General features: G+C 41.8%; 1 protein-coding gene across 3 annotated transcripts; it reads right to left on the reverse strand.

Moving 5' to 3' along the window:
- Nucleotides 1–2,574, reverse strand: LOC125293569 (ABC transporter F family member 4-like). 3 transcript variants are annotated; one of them, XR_007193377.1, is made up of 5 exons: nucleotides 2,485–2,574; nucleotides 2,145–2,260; nucleotides 1,699–1,866; nucleotides 301–1,575; nucleotides 1–29 (listed from the first exon to the last, which is right to left on the reverse strand). XR_007193377.1 is itself a non-coding variant. In XM_048241548.1 (5 exons), the coding sequence occupies exons 1-5, from the start codon at nucleotides 2,528–2,530 to the stop codon at nucleotides 367–369; spliced, it is 1,470 nt and encodes a 489-aa protein (XP_048097505.1). In that variant the 5' UTR covers nucleotides 2,531–2,574; the 3' UTR covers nucleotides 7–366. The 3 variants fall into 3 exon arrangements, 2 of the variants coding, with proteins under 2 accessions (XP_048097505.1, XP_048097504.1); XM_048241548.1 differs by having other exon boundaries at nucleotides 7–1,148; nucleotides 1,218–1,575; XM_048241547.1 differs by having other exon boundaries at nucleotides 7–1,575.
- Nucleotides 2,575–14,961: the final 12,387 nt, after the last annotated feature.

A 14,961-nucleotide genomic window follows, 5' to 3' on the forward strand; every position in this document is an offset into this window, starting at 1 on the left:
GTGGCCGGCAGTGAAGCTTTACAGGAGATCTGTTGATAAGAGAAGAACATCAAAGCACATCGCCTACACGGTAGACATACTGTAGAGAGACAGAGTTACTTTCCAGATGCCAGCGAAGCCCATTAGATTATACTGGCCTATATGCTCTACTCCACCACTGCCTACAGACTAGATGATGTAACATGTAATCTGTGAAAAGAGCCAGTCTAGGACAACGGTTCAACTTAATTGAGAAAGTTGATACGAAACATCGATCAGGAACAAATATCATCATAATACATTATACCGACACATACTCACCCATGGGATAATACCTCAGTAGAAAATATTACCATTTTGATCTCCGTTCACAATACCAGCACTGCCTCATATCTGTGTCATTCTGAGCCATTCTGCCTCCTCCTCTAACTGCTCCTGATATCCTTTCCTCTTATTTTTTCTTTTGCCAAAAAGCTTCGAAAGAAAGCCTGGCTTTTTCTGGCTCCTTTTTGTGGCCAGTGCTGTTTCCTCTCTCTCTTCTTCTGTTGTTCCAGACACTCCTGTCTCCTCTTCTAAGTGCTCCTGATCACAATTTATGTCTTTCTTCTTTTTCTTTTTCCCCAAGAGCTTAGCAAAGAACCCTGGCTTTTTCGCCTCCTCCTCCTCCTCCTCCTCCTCGTCCTCCTCGTACTTCTCCTCGTACTTCGCATTGTCCTTGTCCTTCACCTCCTCGTCCTCCTCATTCCCTTCTTTCTTCTTACTTTTCTGCTTCTTCTTCTTTTTCTTCGTTCTTCCTTCTCCTAATCGCCTCATCTTAAGGCATTTGTCTATGAAGATCGAAATCCTGCCTGGTGGTTTCAGAACATACTTAAATTTGTTCCTCTCACCTGGTTTTACTTTGGGCAGCCACTTCAGGAATTTTTGTTTCAGAGTTGCTTCTTTCTCTAATTGCCTCTGGATCCACCGTTCACGCAGTTCCTGTAGTTCCTGCGGGTCCAACAGATCAGCTCTCGATCTCGGCTTGCTTCCTTTTGTCTGCCGTTTTAGTTCTCGTTCCTCCATCCTGATTTGCCACCGTCTCGGTTTGCCTTCCTCCATCTGTGTCTGCACATCAGATTGCTTCTCGTCACGTTTCCCATGCTCTCTGTCGGGCACATGCTTGGGCCTAACTGGACTAGACACAGGAGGATCAGAGTCACGTTTCCCATGCTCTCTGTCGGGCACATGCTTGGGCCTAACTGGACTAGACACAGGAGGATCAGAGTCACTTGTGTCATATCCGGTAAAAGACTCCTCACTACTGACAGATGAGCAATCTGATCCATCCTCTGAAGAATCACTGAAGTCAGACAGTGTATAGGACAGAGGAGAGGGTGCAGGAGGGGGCATCATGGCTTCATTGAGAAGGTTCTGATATTTGTTATAATATCCAGTAGGCTGCTCATAGTCTTCCTCCTGGGAGGTGGAAGCCGATGTGGAGCCCTCCGTATCCGTATCACTGGATGCAGTCTCGGCTCCACGGGAGGATCGAAGGGAGGGACAGGGGGAGGGAGTGAATTGATTTGCACTGAGGCATTGCTGAGAGTTTGCATAGGCCTAAGTGGTATCAGAAAGAAAGACGGTGATAAACATTTGAGAAACATGAAAAACAAGAATTTTTCTGGAATCTGACTCTATGAGTTTAGGAGAAGGTGGGTGTGGTGTTCATATCATTTATACCTCCTCGGCTACCACAGGCTCCATCTGAAGCTCTGCTCTAATGGCATCTAGCTGCTTCTCATGATTCATGGCTTCCAAAACAGTAGCCATGTCCACTGTCTGGACACTGGATTTGACCTCTTCATGAGAATCATCGCTCTCATCCATTGTTTGGACAGAGAGTTGGTCCTTGTTTAAAGATTTAAAAGAAACATTGAATACGTATATATAATATTTTACATAAAACAAAACTACAAAATGTACTATTACAGAGTGTAAACCTGCTGGTGAAAGATAATATTGGTGAGGGAATAAGGGAATTGTTACCAGATCATTAATGCAATTAAACTATTCACCCATTATAGTTTCCCTGTAATGTATCCACAATCCTCATAATTTATACTACAAGGTTTTTCTACCCATCAGAGTTGGTGTATTTTTTCATTAGCAGAATTACCGTTACTTACCACGGCAGGATGTATTTTATGACTGGACAGTTGTTTCAATTTATTTTTTGAAACACTGGGTGGAGAGAAGAATCTATCCATCTGCTGCTGACTCAAGTCCAACCTAAATGATAAATCTGGATAAAAAAAAAAAATAGCCTTAATTTTAAAATGCCTGAAAACACAGTGCAGAATACAATTTCTTCAGCATGTTTGTTGGTCAATAATTTAAACACTGACTGATGTTGACAGAAAATTTTGAAATAAAATCTGCGAATGAACGTCAATTCTATTTTACAACTGTTTGAAAATAATGCAAATATCAGGAGACCTATCTAGTCATATCTATGAAATAACATACCAGTGTAAATAGCCTCTTCCTGAAGAGAGAATACGCTCAAAATCATTCAGTGATCGATAATATTGTGAATGAAATTTGAATCAATACATGCTATTTATAGCGTTGAGGTGTTATGACGTCATTTGTTAGCTAAAGTCACTAATTGTGACATCATTGTGCCCATAGAAACAGCTCACGCAAGTGGGCTAGGTGTTCTAATTCTATAGCATGCTTCTGGAACCGACTGAAATCTGCATTTATGTAGGCCTGACTTCAGGCCGGCAGGTTAGGTTACAAATGTGATCTTTAAAAGAGCCAATCGCTCTCTGTAGCCTTTTTGTATCACTTTTTTTTTTTTGTATCACTGCGGACTTCAGCAGTCTCTCACTCACTCCCCTGCGCCCCCGCCCCTCAGCCACCTGGTAATAACGTTGTAACGACGATGACCTGACATGCAGGTAGCCTACTGTAGCCAATGAGATCGGTAGCCTACAGAGACTAGCCGACCGAACATTTTCACTGAGCGGCAGCGACGTGTTTTGCCTCGAATTCTCCCCTCTAAAATAGGATTCATGCCAAGTTGGGTCACACTCCCATCAACAGCCCCACCCTGCGTCCGGTGGGCCGATGGAGTTTGAAATCACCCGGTAATATGGTGGCCCACTCAGCTCGTGTAACCTAGCCTAGGCTTCTCATAATTTATTTCTCTCATAGCCTACCGTTTTGGTGTTTTTTTATTTTATTTTTAGGGTAGGCCTAGGTTAGCCCACATATTCCAGTAGGCTTTTCCCCGAATGCAAAGATGATAAATAAACACCCTTTAGGTCTAGGTGTAGGTCTAACGTAGGCTATATTGTTAATAATAATAATAATAATAATAATAATAATAATAATAATAATAAATAATAATATTACTCCATAGGCTACGTCCGCTCCATGACCAGAGAGACAAGAGTTTTCAGTGGTCTGCGACATGGCTGGAAATCATAATATTTTGAGGGGGACATGTTTCCAATATAACTATAAATGTCGTCGTCCCAATTGTCATGACTAATGGTGCGTTCATGCACTGGGAAAAACATTTTTCCCCAGTAAAAACATCATCGTGGACGTCACGTCATGTGAGAATAACTGGTGGGTAACTGTGGGGACAGTTTGCTAACAGAGTTGCCCAGTTGTGGGCTTGTTGTCACTTTTGTCATCATATTGTAGTTCATTCATTATGTAGGCTTAACGTTTCTTTTAGGATAGGCAATGTTTATTGCTGAAAAAGTTTTCTTTCAATTGTGTCCAATGGCTTTAAACATTGTCCTTTATTGTTTGCTTTAGGCCTACCTTTATGTTTTAGCCTACATTATTCAACTCACTTATTGTCATCTGATCTTGGGCACTGCCAGTCAAAAAAGCAAACAGGTTCGCGCTCTGCTCCTCTTTACGCAACTCCGACGCAACACTAAATATTAAGATGCCCTGCTTTCAGAGGATAACTTCCGTCCCTTGGTTGTGTAGGCTATATATGATATAAAATATCTATAGCCTACATTGTATAGCTTACATTCAAATATTACTTTTCTGTTACGAAGCTGGGAATAGGCCTATGAGCGCAAATTAGGATGTATAGTGGAGGCAAAACGCGAGTAAACGCAGTTTATCCACCTCTGACATTTCAGAAATAGAGTTTATGCCCACCCCTTATTAGAGTTTACCACATTACCACAAGAAAATTGTTGTACGTCAAGTTTGAACCTGACGTGGAGATGAGCACTTTTCCACGTCAAAGACGGTTTTTATAAATCTGAGCGTTGGCATGGATTTAAGCCTACGCACCGTCTAAGATCAAATCTGTGCGTAAGAACGCTTTATAAATGAGTCCCCGGTGCTAGGGCTCAGTTGCGTTTCTAAGTCATATCAAGTGACCTAGAGGGCTGAAATGTGGTCAGTTCAGAGATGCTTGTTATCCGGCAGAACCTAAAAATGCACATTCAATTTAATGCAGGTGTTGTGTAAGGCTAATTCTCAGATTTCGGATAAAATTGTGTTGCTTAAATTTTGAAAAATTGACTAATTGGTATAGCATACATCAAATTTTCATTCCATTTGATAGGAGTGACTTTGCGAGCTTGGTTAAGACTATAATATAGGAAACTTGATTAATTTCTGCAATTTTTCTACCATTCATGTCAGGTAAATGTGTCATTACCACCACATCATCTAGTACATTTTAAAGATGAAATGATAATTCCGTGCGTTTACAACCTTTTATGGTTTCACATGAAGTTTATTTTATCTTGCACTTATCTGAATTGTTGAATTTTACTATAGTCATTTAAATATCTTATTTATTTATTCATCACTCGACCCTGGCTAGGAATAGACATTTATTTCTAATCAATATCAAATCTGTTTTAATACAGTATCAATTTGGACTGTCCAACATTGTCAAAAATATTGAATTGTTTTCGTTTATTGTAATTTAAACATAATCTATTGGCAAAAATATGCAAGTGTAGCTAGCTTTCTACATGTAACGTGCACCATTTTAACTATTAAAGTAATTTTGAAAATCCAAGAATATAAAAATAAAATACAAAAATACAATGTGTACTGTACTGCAATGACACATAATAAGTGTACATGCCGAAAACGAGGGATAAAGAGTGGTTCTGGACATCGTGGCATCAATCTTTCTGCTTGACACCCATGTAGGCTATTCCATTGTGATATTTGGCTACCATGGCTACTAAATATTTGGCTACCATGGCTACTTTGATGAAAAAACAGTAGAAAAGTGCCTGTATGATTAGTGTGTTGGTAATGACGGCTACAGGTGTAATGAAAAGACCGAAAAACACTCAGAAGGGGACTCGAGACCAAGACCGGTCTAGAATAGGCTACGCAACACTGCCTATCAGTACAGGGAAATCAAGTCTCACACATTGACTGTGACAGATCTCACAAGACCTCCGCCACACATGCCTTTTCTCACACAAACACCTTTGCTTCCTCCTAATGTAATTAAGATGCTTTAATGCTCTACATCGAAACGAGCGTGCAAGCTCAAATACACACATGGCATGGAATGTTTTATTTGTCAAAGATTGACCATAAGGAATATTATAAATGAGACCACAATGGTGAAAGCTGTCAGCCTATAAGATAGTAGGCCTATTTCTGTCGGTATAGTTTTCCTAGATTTCTGAACCACATCACTGAGGTTTCGGGTGGTCAGGGGTGTTTTCCATGACAAAAAAAAGACTCAGAGGGGTTTCATAGGTGGCTGAATAGTATCCATAAGAACCCAGAAATCGTGTCCTACTCCATACGTCCACTTCATCACCTGGTGAAGAGCACCACCGTGAGACTTAACCTTCAGAGGGAGATCAGAGCATATGTTCAAAAGAATGGACTGCCAATGGAGCCGGAACCCCAAACATGTGGCTTTGATAAATCCAACCTCTCCCCAAACTGCTGCCCCCTGCATACACACAGAGGCTGGCTCACCGTGACGGTTGCCAGGGCCTGGGCTCTGCATGGGAAACTATTAGGGCCTCCAGACGGCTACATTAAAGTCTTCTATGGAGGCATCGAGCAAAGGACCGCATGGATCAAGTCTTATGACCCAATATGGCACGCACAAGTTAGCTATGGACACAACACAACAGCTTTCGCTCCAGGTTTGGGTCAAAGGCTGGTGGTGGAAAGAAGATCACTTAGGAGGTTGTGTAGTATCCATACAAAGAGGAAATCATTACCATGACTGCTGGATAAACCAAGGTGTTTTCTCATATTTATACAGCCTTCAATGTGATCCACATCTGATTGGTCCTAAGTGCAACATGTACTGGCCTATTCCATGAAATGGACAGACTTATTTTGATTTGTTTTTGATCCTGTCATTCAATTAATCATTCATTCATCAGTCATTCAATCATTCATTTAACCACCAATTGCCATCTATGGCTATACAAATTGTGTCTGATTTGAACTGAAACTAAAAGCCCTAATTGATAACTTTCAACAATGTCAACATGTCAGCAAAAATAGTTGTAGTTGAGTTTTGTTGGTGAACATTATTTGAGCAAGGTCATGATATTTGGAAGTGATTATTGAATGTAGATAGATAGATAGATAGATAGATAGATAGATAGATAAATACTTTATTGATCCCCAAAAGGAAATTCAAGCTGAAAGTTGTCTGTATTAAAGCAATTTGAAAGTATTCATTTCAAACTTCACAAAGTTAGCCTATATCGTGAATGTGTAAAATGTTCTGAAAAATAGACATAGCACTGAGATAAGTATGAAAATGAAAGCAAGTAAATAGACAGTCCATTATAACAATGCAACAGTGACCTCTTCAGTTCTAAATATTTCATGCAGCACAATGTTGCATGAGGTAAAAGTTTAATTTAGGCCTGCATTTCCTTTTCTGAAAGCTTAAATGTTAACAGTGATTCCACTATCTCTGAAACCATTAACACTTGTATCAAAAGTGTGCCAACCTGAATGCACATTATTTTAGCTTTTGTTTCATATCACTACTTAGCCCTACTAGGCAACACCTACTGTACTAGCCAATTCCCTGAAAATATTAACATGGACATATCTAAGCATTTATTATGTATGTTACATTATTTAGACTACTGAAACAGGGTATAGTAGTTCCGAAAATCCCAGCAAAAAAAGGCCTTGAAAGTCACTTATAAAGCTCATCTCACCAGGACTTGGTGCTTCACAAATTCAGACAGGTGGCTGAATACTTTTGATATGAAATATAATAATAAAAAAGGAACTAATGAAACACAGATATATAACACTTTTTTAGTATTATAAATTCAGAAGAAACAGCCTTAACCCCCTACAAGCACGCCATATGGCAACAGTGGCAAGGAAAAACTCCCATGTTCCAGGAAGAAACCTTGAGCAGAACCCGACTAAATAGGGGGAGCCCATCTGCTTCTGGCTGGCTGCAGCTCTGAGAATGGAGGTAGAAAGTGGAGGAGTAGGCCTGTGCACAAAGATATGCATGGAGGAGTGGTCAGCTCAGCAGAAATTAAACATGAGGGTGGTGTTGTCCAAAGACTCAACACGGGACTGGATCAGAGTGGCCAGTAATGAAGCATTACAGGAGATCTGTTGATAAGAGAAGAACATGAAAGCATACGCCTACACAGTAGACATAGAGAGACAGAGTTACTTTCCGGATGCCGGCGAAACCCATTAGATTATACTGGCCTATATGCTCTACTTCACCACTCTGCCTACAGATTAGATGATGTAACATGTAATCTGTGAAAAAAGCCAGTGTAGGACAAAGTGTAGCGGGAGCGAAGGGTTTCTCCGCTACTAAAGTGTGTGTGTGTGTGTGTGTGTGTGTGTGTGTGTATATTATAATGTTCAGTCTACTGCCCAGGTGAGGCACTTACCTTAACAAATCACCAGCACTTTAAATTAGGTGAGTATATATTATAATATAATACTAGTAGCTATAATAAATAATAACAGGCAATTTAAATTATAGATAAATGAGTATTTCATATATTATAATGTCTATATTTTATCTAGGCTAATAGAATACCCTTAAATAATAAAACACCAAAACAGTGGCCTAATGCCCAATCACTCTCTCATTCACACATCCTACTAGGCTACAACTTAAAACGGACTTAACATTTACAACAAAACACTTAAAACATTACTGTATCAGAATTGTCCCAATAATGCATCCACTCGTCCAGGGTGTGTAAAAGTTCGTATCGTTATCCAACCTGTTTGGGTGTGTGAGAATGGAGATGAGTCACTCGTGGCCGTCAGGGATGGATGGCAGGGGAGAGGGGCGACGACTCCTGTGGATACGGTGGGACTCTTCTGTTTCCTTAGGTGAGCTAATTAGTGGTGAACGATAAACGGTTGCTATACTTTCTAGAAAACTAAATTGATACTTAACAGACGGTAGACCTTGTCAAGTAGCTTGTTTTTATATAGGCCTAAGTAGCCTGCAGCTTACAGTAGCCTAATACGAATCCCTCGTCGATGTTCACTGTAACGTTAGCGTTAGGCTATACGGGAGCCAGCTGATCATAGCTACAACGGTAACGGTACAACGGACACTGAACACACTAACAACGACCGGAAAGTAAACAAACATAGTCTATAGCCTACTATTCCGCTATACCAACTGGAACTAGGCTTACTACTAAAATTGTTTAACACTATTTCCCTTGTCGTTCGTTCTGCCTCAACTTGTCCGTTTTCTACCGTTATCTTCGTCTCGCCCCTTCGACCCAACTCAGTTACAGTTACCCCTAAGATTATGGGCTTTTCTCAATGCAAAGTACGCTAAAGAACGGTCTCCCGTTCTTGAAAGTTCGAACTTGAAAAGTTAAGATCGTGAGTCCAGACTCTGGAGAATGCGAGGACACAGGACGCTCAATTTGCAGTTTGAGACAGCAGCGTTCTTGCCAACGGCAGCTTCTCTCGGAACAGCTCGGAAGTCTAGTCATTTACCTATTGCTCTATTGGTCTACCCAGTATTTCTGACATTTACAATAAAATAAATAATTTACCAGCTTGTTTAAGTTTGTTTCTCATTGATTTTTTTTTTTTTATTAAATATTAATAACAATATATTCACTTGCCGATGGCGGGAACAACGTTTGAAGTTCGCAGTTTAAGTGACAGTTATGATTAACGTTAGTTGTGAAGCCTGTAGCCTACCGTTTATAGCCTAAACATGGATCGGATTGTAGCAGCAATTATGATAGGGGTAGGCCTATTATGTATCAATGCTGCCATTTCTCTTATGTGAGTGTCACGGCTGAGCTGACGTAATGCATTGTGGAATCTTCAAGCCACCAAGTCACCACCCGATGCATCCTTGATAAAACCAACGATTCGAGAACACTTCCGGGAATGTTATGCGTTCTTGAATAAATGCGAACTTGTGAATTGGAACAGTACTTCGGCGGTGATTGATGACGTTTCAAAACGATTTTCAAGTTCATGAGAACACAAGTATAGAAAAGAACGCATATTGAGAAAAGCCCTCTGTCATGAGCGAGCGCTTATAAAAGAGCGCTTGTAATGGCCCCCATTACAAAAGGTTCAACTTAATTGAGAAAGTTGATGCGAAATATCGATCAGGAACAAATATCTCCATCATAATACATTATACCGACACATACCCATGGGAAAATACTTCAGTAGAAAATATTACCATTTTGATCTCCGTTCAAAATACCAGCACTGCCCCATACATGTATCTGTGTCATATATGGTCCACTCAAACAGGCCAAAGGGAGTGGTGACAGCGGTCTTCTCCCTGTCTTCGGGACTCATCGCCACCTGGAAGTAGCCAGCAGTCAGGTCTAAAGTGGAGGAGAGCTTGGCATTGCCCAGCGCATCCAGGGACTCCTCCATTTGCGGCAGAGGGTAGCCTACGCGTCTTTGCATGTGACCATGTTCAGCTTTCGGTAGTCACAGCAAAAGCGCACAGTGCCGTCTTTCTTTTGGACAATGACTGCTGGTGATGGCCAAGGGACGGCTGCTCTCCTTAAGGATCCCTTGCCCCACCAAGTCCTGAACATGCCGCTTGAACTCCTGGTATACTTGAGGTGGAACTCTTCGGTGTCTTTGTTTGATAGGAGGGGCGTCAACAGTCGGAATGAGGTGTGTCACTGTGGTGGTGTAGCCATAGCCATAGTCGTTGTCATGACTGGAGAATATGTCACTGTAGCTGTGCAACAGCGTGCTGAGCATGCTGCACAACCGTCAGCTCTTCAGAAGCTACCTGCACTGGAACAGGTAAACATTGATGGCTGTCTACTGTGGCGTGAACACTGTTCAGCTTAAGCCCTGTGACATGCAACACCCCATCCATTTCCTCAAACCCCACTACCTCTTTTGGATAGATCCTCTGTGGCTTGGACACCGCAGCTACCCTGGCTCTGGGCATCAGTTTTATGGACTTCTCGCTGGTGTGCATAACCCTGATGGGGACTTTTCCACCTGCTGCCCCTTCCGAGTGTGTTGGCAACCAGAAGTCCCTTCTGGATGCTGGTCTTTGGAGTGGCTTCCACCAAGACCTGGCACTCTATGGTTGGAGGTATCCTGCACCAGCCTTCAATCACCTTCTCGCTGTGCGGTGGGATGGTAATCACTTCTCTGCCAGCCACCTTGACGAACCCAATCTTGCCATCTGGACCCACAAATTCCACCTCTTTCTTGACCCTAGCCAACACACGACGGACGCTTGCCTCTGGTGGACCTCCATGTCTTTTCATCCTCTTTGCATCCACACCCGGCAGAGAGGTCACCAGATCTTTGATGATGCTCATCCCCATAATGCCTGGGAGCCCATTCATCTTTTCAACATCCGGATGAGTGTCTCTCAGGATGAAGATGCACCGCCGCTCAAGAGTGGTTCCAAAACACTCCACATCTGCTTCAAGACAACCAAGGACCGGGATGTTCAGTCCATTGGCTGCAGTCAGCTCCACCCAATGGGCGGACTTTAGCTGTTCCTCTCCAAAGTGTTTTCTGAAGTGAGACTCTTTGATGGTGGTGACCTCAGACCCAAGTGTCCCAAAGGCAGTTCTTCTTCACTCCCGAGATCATCAGGTCAACAGTCCAGCAGTCACCAAATGCACTTTGTTTCAAGAACTGGTCGACCTCAGTGTTAACGCAGTCTGCCAACCCAATCCTGACCATCGATAAACCAGGGGGTCTTGGTTCGCTCTCTGGTAGAGTATTCCGTGCACTGTCTGCTTCTCCAGAGGCATTTCTTTGCCGGGGGACTCGGCCACGGGTACAGTGTCGACTGGTGTGACTGGACTCTCCACACGTGTAGCAGATGTACTGGCCTTCACTGTCTCTTAATGGCTACCTCTTTGGGACACGAGGTGATCGTTGGCTTTGGCTGGGTAACACTCGGTAGAGCTCTTCTTGACGGGCAGCTATTTTTCTTATTTCCTCACGAAGTGACTCCATGTTCAATGTGGAGGATGGATCTTCAGCTTTAGCTGCATTTACCACACCTCTTGGACAATGGCATCTCGACACCTGCATGTCCTCTTCCTCCTCTGAGTAGGTAATAGCCGCCTGCATCACATCACTGAAATTTTGGCCATGATCCTCTTTCAGTCTCCGCTTCATCTCTCGTCTTAGGAAGTCGTCCCTTAGACCCAGGATGAGCTGTTCGACCAATATGGCCTCTGCATTTGGAACGCGGTCTGGGTTTCGGCACTGAATCTGACTCATTTTATCTTTTAAATCATATGCATATGATTGTATCGTTTCCCCATGTGCCTGTCTCCGATCATAGAACTCCTTCAGTCTGGTGCCTATAGGTACTTTGTACCATATGTCTCCAGAAGAATGTTGAATATATCTTTGACAGAGTTCGATTTGGTGGGGGATAACATGAACTTTACTGTGGCTTTGGCTTTATCTTTTAAATGCTGTCTCGCCAGTTCTGCTTGCTCTTCTTCTGGAATCCTCATCATGCAGAAGGAGGATTTCATGGAGGCCACCCACTCATCAATGCTCACATCGCCAGGCTTCTTGATGCACCCACTAAACTCTGGTAATTTGCGCTCTCGTGGGATGTACAGTGCTGCTGGGGTTTTTGTTGCAGTCGCCTGCTGTTCAATGACCAGCCTTGTTCGCAAAGAACCCTGGCTTTTTCGCCTCCTCCTCGTCCTCCTCCTCATCCTCCTCCTCGTCGTCCTCCTCCTCATTCTCCTCGTACTTCTGTAGCGGATCTCTCCAGCTCCACCACAAAGGACGTAGACGCTCACACCAATGCGTTAACTGCTTTTTTTATTTAAGGGGTTTGCAGCTCCTGTCGTCAACCAACATGTACACACAAAACAGGGAGGCACGGGATAAAGTCAGATCAAGCCCTACAATAAGACAAAAAACAATGAGTTCCCGTTTCCCCATATAATGTTGGTAGATAGGCAATAATCCGTTCGCTAAGTATTTTTCACTTTTAAATTGCGTTCTCAGCGCGCGCCGCGTCTCCAACGGCATCTCTCACCAACGTATATAATCTATGGTTTAAACATTAGTTATCCTAAGATAAATTGTCCCGACATTACGAAACCCCATTAAGAAAGACAACAAACAGTATACAATTAATTCATAACATTAGGCCTATACAATTAATTCATAACAGCAAATTGAATACTCTTGACGTTACTTAGTAGCCTTGGCTATAGTTTATAATTAAGATTAACAACGTTAGGCTAATATCTTACGGGACTCAATACAGTTAGAGAACAGTGTATCTACATATGTTACATGTTTTTATCCAACATTTGGTGTATATTTATCTAGTATTTATCAATTATTATCATATTCAATATGATATTGGTTGGAGCGTAGTCGCTATACATACCTGCCTCACTCAGCATAAACATCAACTGAGGAGGCAGTAAACATTCCGGTTGTTATGGTAACCGGAACGTCACATATTAATCATCAACATATTCACAGTTATTAGTTAAATAAACAAGTACTAACAAATAAATATACAAATAAATAAAAGGTAGATTTGCTGAAACAGTTTGTCACCATTACACTTCTCCTCGTACTTCTCCTTGTTCTTGTGCTTCACCTCCTTGTCCTCCTCATTCCCTTCTTTCTTCTTACTTTTCTGCTTCTTCTTTTTCTTCGTTCTTCCTTCTCCTAAACGCCTCATCTTAAGGCATTTGTCTATGAAGATCGAAATCCTGCCTGGTGGTTTCAGAACATACTTAAATTTGTTCCTCTCACCTCGTTTTACTTTGGGCAGCCACTTCTGGAATTTTTTTTTTAGAGTTGCTTCTTTCTCTAATTGCCTCTGGATCCACCGGACAAATATTGTCCACGCGTGATTGTTTTTGCGGGGGTGGTGGAGGGGGGATGGGTGTCCCTATAATAGCTCACTCTCTCTCTCTCTCACACACACACACACACACACACACACACACACAGTACCCTTCTTAGCCACAGTTTCTTTTAGTGGTGAGTACAAACAAGTGTTATGGACATTGTTATGCAGTTTATTCTCATCAGAGTCAGTCCATGAATGAATATTGATCCGTTGTTAACTAATAGGCCTAGAAGTTGCATTTGAAAATGTTACTGTTTATTGTTTACTGGCTATGTTTGTTTTTTTATTTCAGCCACACTGTTTTAAAGTGGTTAGGACCATTATTTCACACCAATTTTGAATGAACCATACTGCAATACAGATTTCATGGTTGCACCATGCTTGCGTTGATGATTATGTGGCCCTCAGCAACCTAAAAATGCAATGATGTGGCCCTCTATGAAAATGAGTTTGACACCCCTGTTCTAAACCTTCTTGTGACACTGTGATTTATGATGTGCTAGACCCGTTGCATAAATTTAAGAAGAAGTCCACATTTATGCTCAAAATGCCACCTTACTGACTTAGCAAGTTGGTAGAGAAGGATTTGAACAAATTGAAAGCAAGCAGAAAGAACAAATATAATATAGCCGCAAGCGGCAATGGCGGGCCCGAGCACCTGCGGGCCGCAACCCGTGACATTTCGGAACCCAACAAAGCACCGACGTGGTGCGCTTCTGAAATGTACATATTTGATGTGTGTGCTAATCTGATTAATCTGATGCATCTGATGGTGATATCCAACAGACGTGGAAAAAACACATTCCTTATCTTGCCAATTGGTGGCGCTATGTAAGGCATGTTAATAAGACATTTGAATTTCATGATATCTAATTTTGTGTAAAATTTCAGATAAATCAGTCAAAGCATTGAACATTTTTGCCACATTTCCTGCATGGCCAGATGGTGGCGCTATGCTAGGCATGTGAATTACACATGTGATGAATATCATCACAATAATGATATCCAATATTTTGTAAAGTTTCAGATCAATCAATAAAGGCATTGCCAATTTCTGCCACATGTTCCTTCTTTGCCAGGTGGTGGCGCTATGCCAGGCAGGCTAATTGGGTGTCTGGATATCATCATAATCATAATATCTATTAACCTGAGAAGTTTCAGACCATTCATTCAAAGCATAGAACATTTCTGGCACATTTCCTGCTTGGCCAGATGGTGGCGCTATGCTAGGCCTGTGAATTACGAATGTGAATATCATCACAATAATGATATCCGATATTTTATAAAGTTTCAGATCAATCACTTAAGGCATTGTCCATTTCTGGCACATTTTCTGCTTGGCCAGGTGGTGGCGCTATGTCAGGCAGGCCCATTGGGTGTCTGGATATCATCATAATCATGATATCTATTAACCTGAGAAGTTTCAGACCATTCATTCAATGCACTGTGATTTATGACACATTTCCTGTTTTAGTGGTGAGATATTAAAATCATATCAAATATATAACTTATCAAAAATCCCTTCACAATTTAACATCAGCGACATCTTGGCATAATATTTGCCAAATTTCAAATGAATCTGACAAACCCTCTAGGAGGAGTATGTTCAAATTGATCATATG

Source organism: Alosa alosa, chromosome 4, assembly GCF_017589495.1.
Source record: "Alosa alosa isolate M-15738 ecotype Scorff River chromosome 4, AALO_Geno_1.1, whole genome shotgun sequence".
Taxonomy (NCBI): domain Eukaryota; kingdom Metazoa; phylum Chordata; class Actinopteri; order Clupeiformes; family Clupeidae; genus Alosa; species Alosa alosa.

What these genes read in the sequence shown, in the direction of transcription:
- LOC125293569 (XM_048241547.1), bottom strand. Translation starts at nt 2,530, where the DNA reads ATGATTTTGAGCGTATTCTCTCTTCAGGAAGAGGCTATTTACACTG. An exon ending in GGAAGAGGCTATTTACACTG is followed by an intron (nt 2,261 to 2,484) that starts GTATGTTATTTC and finishes TTTTTTATCCAG; the next exon opens with ATTTATCATTTAGGTTGGAC. An exon ending in AGCCTGTGGTAGCCGAGGAG is followed by an intron (nt 1,576 to 1,698) that starts GTATAAATGATA and finishes GATACCACTTAG; the next exon opens with GCCTATGCAAACTCTCAGCA.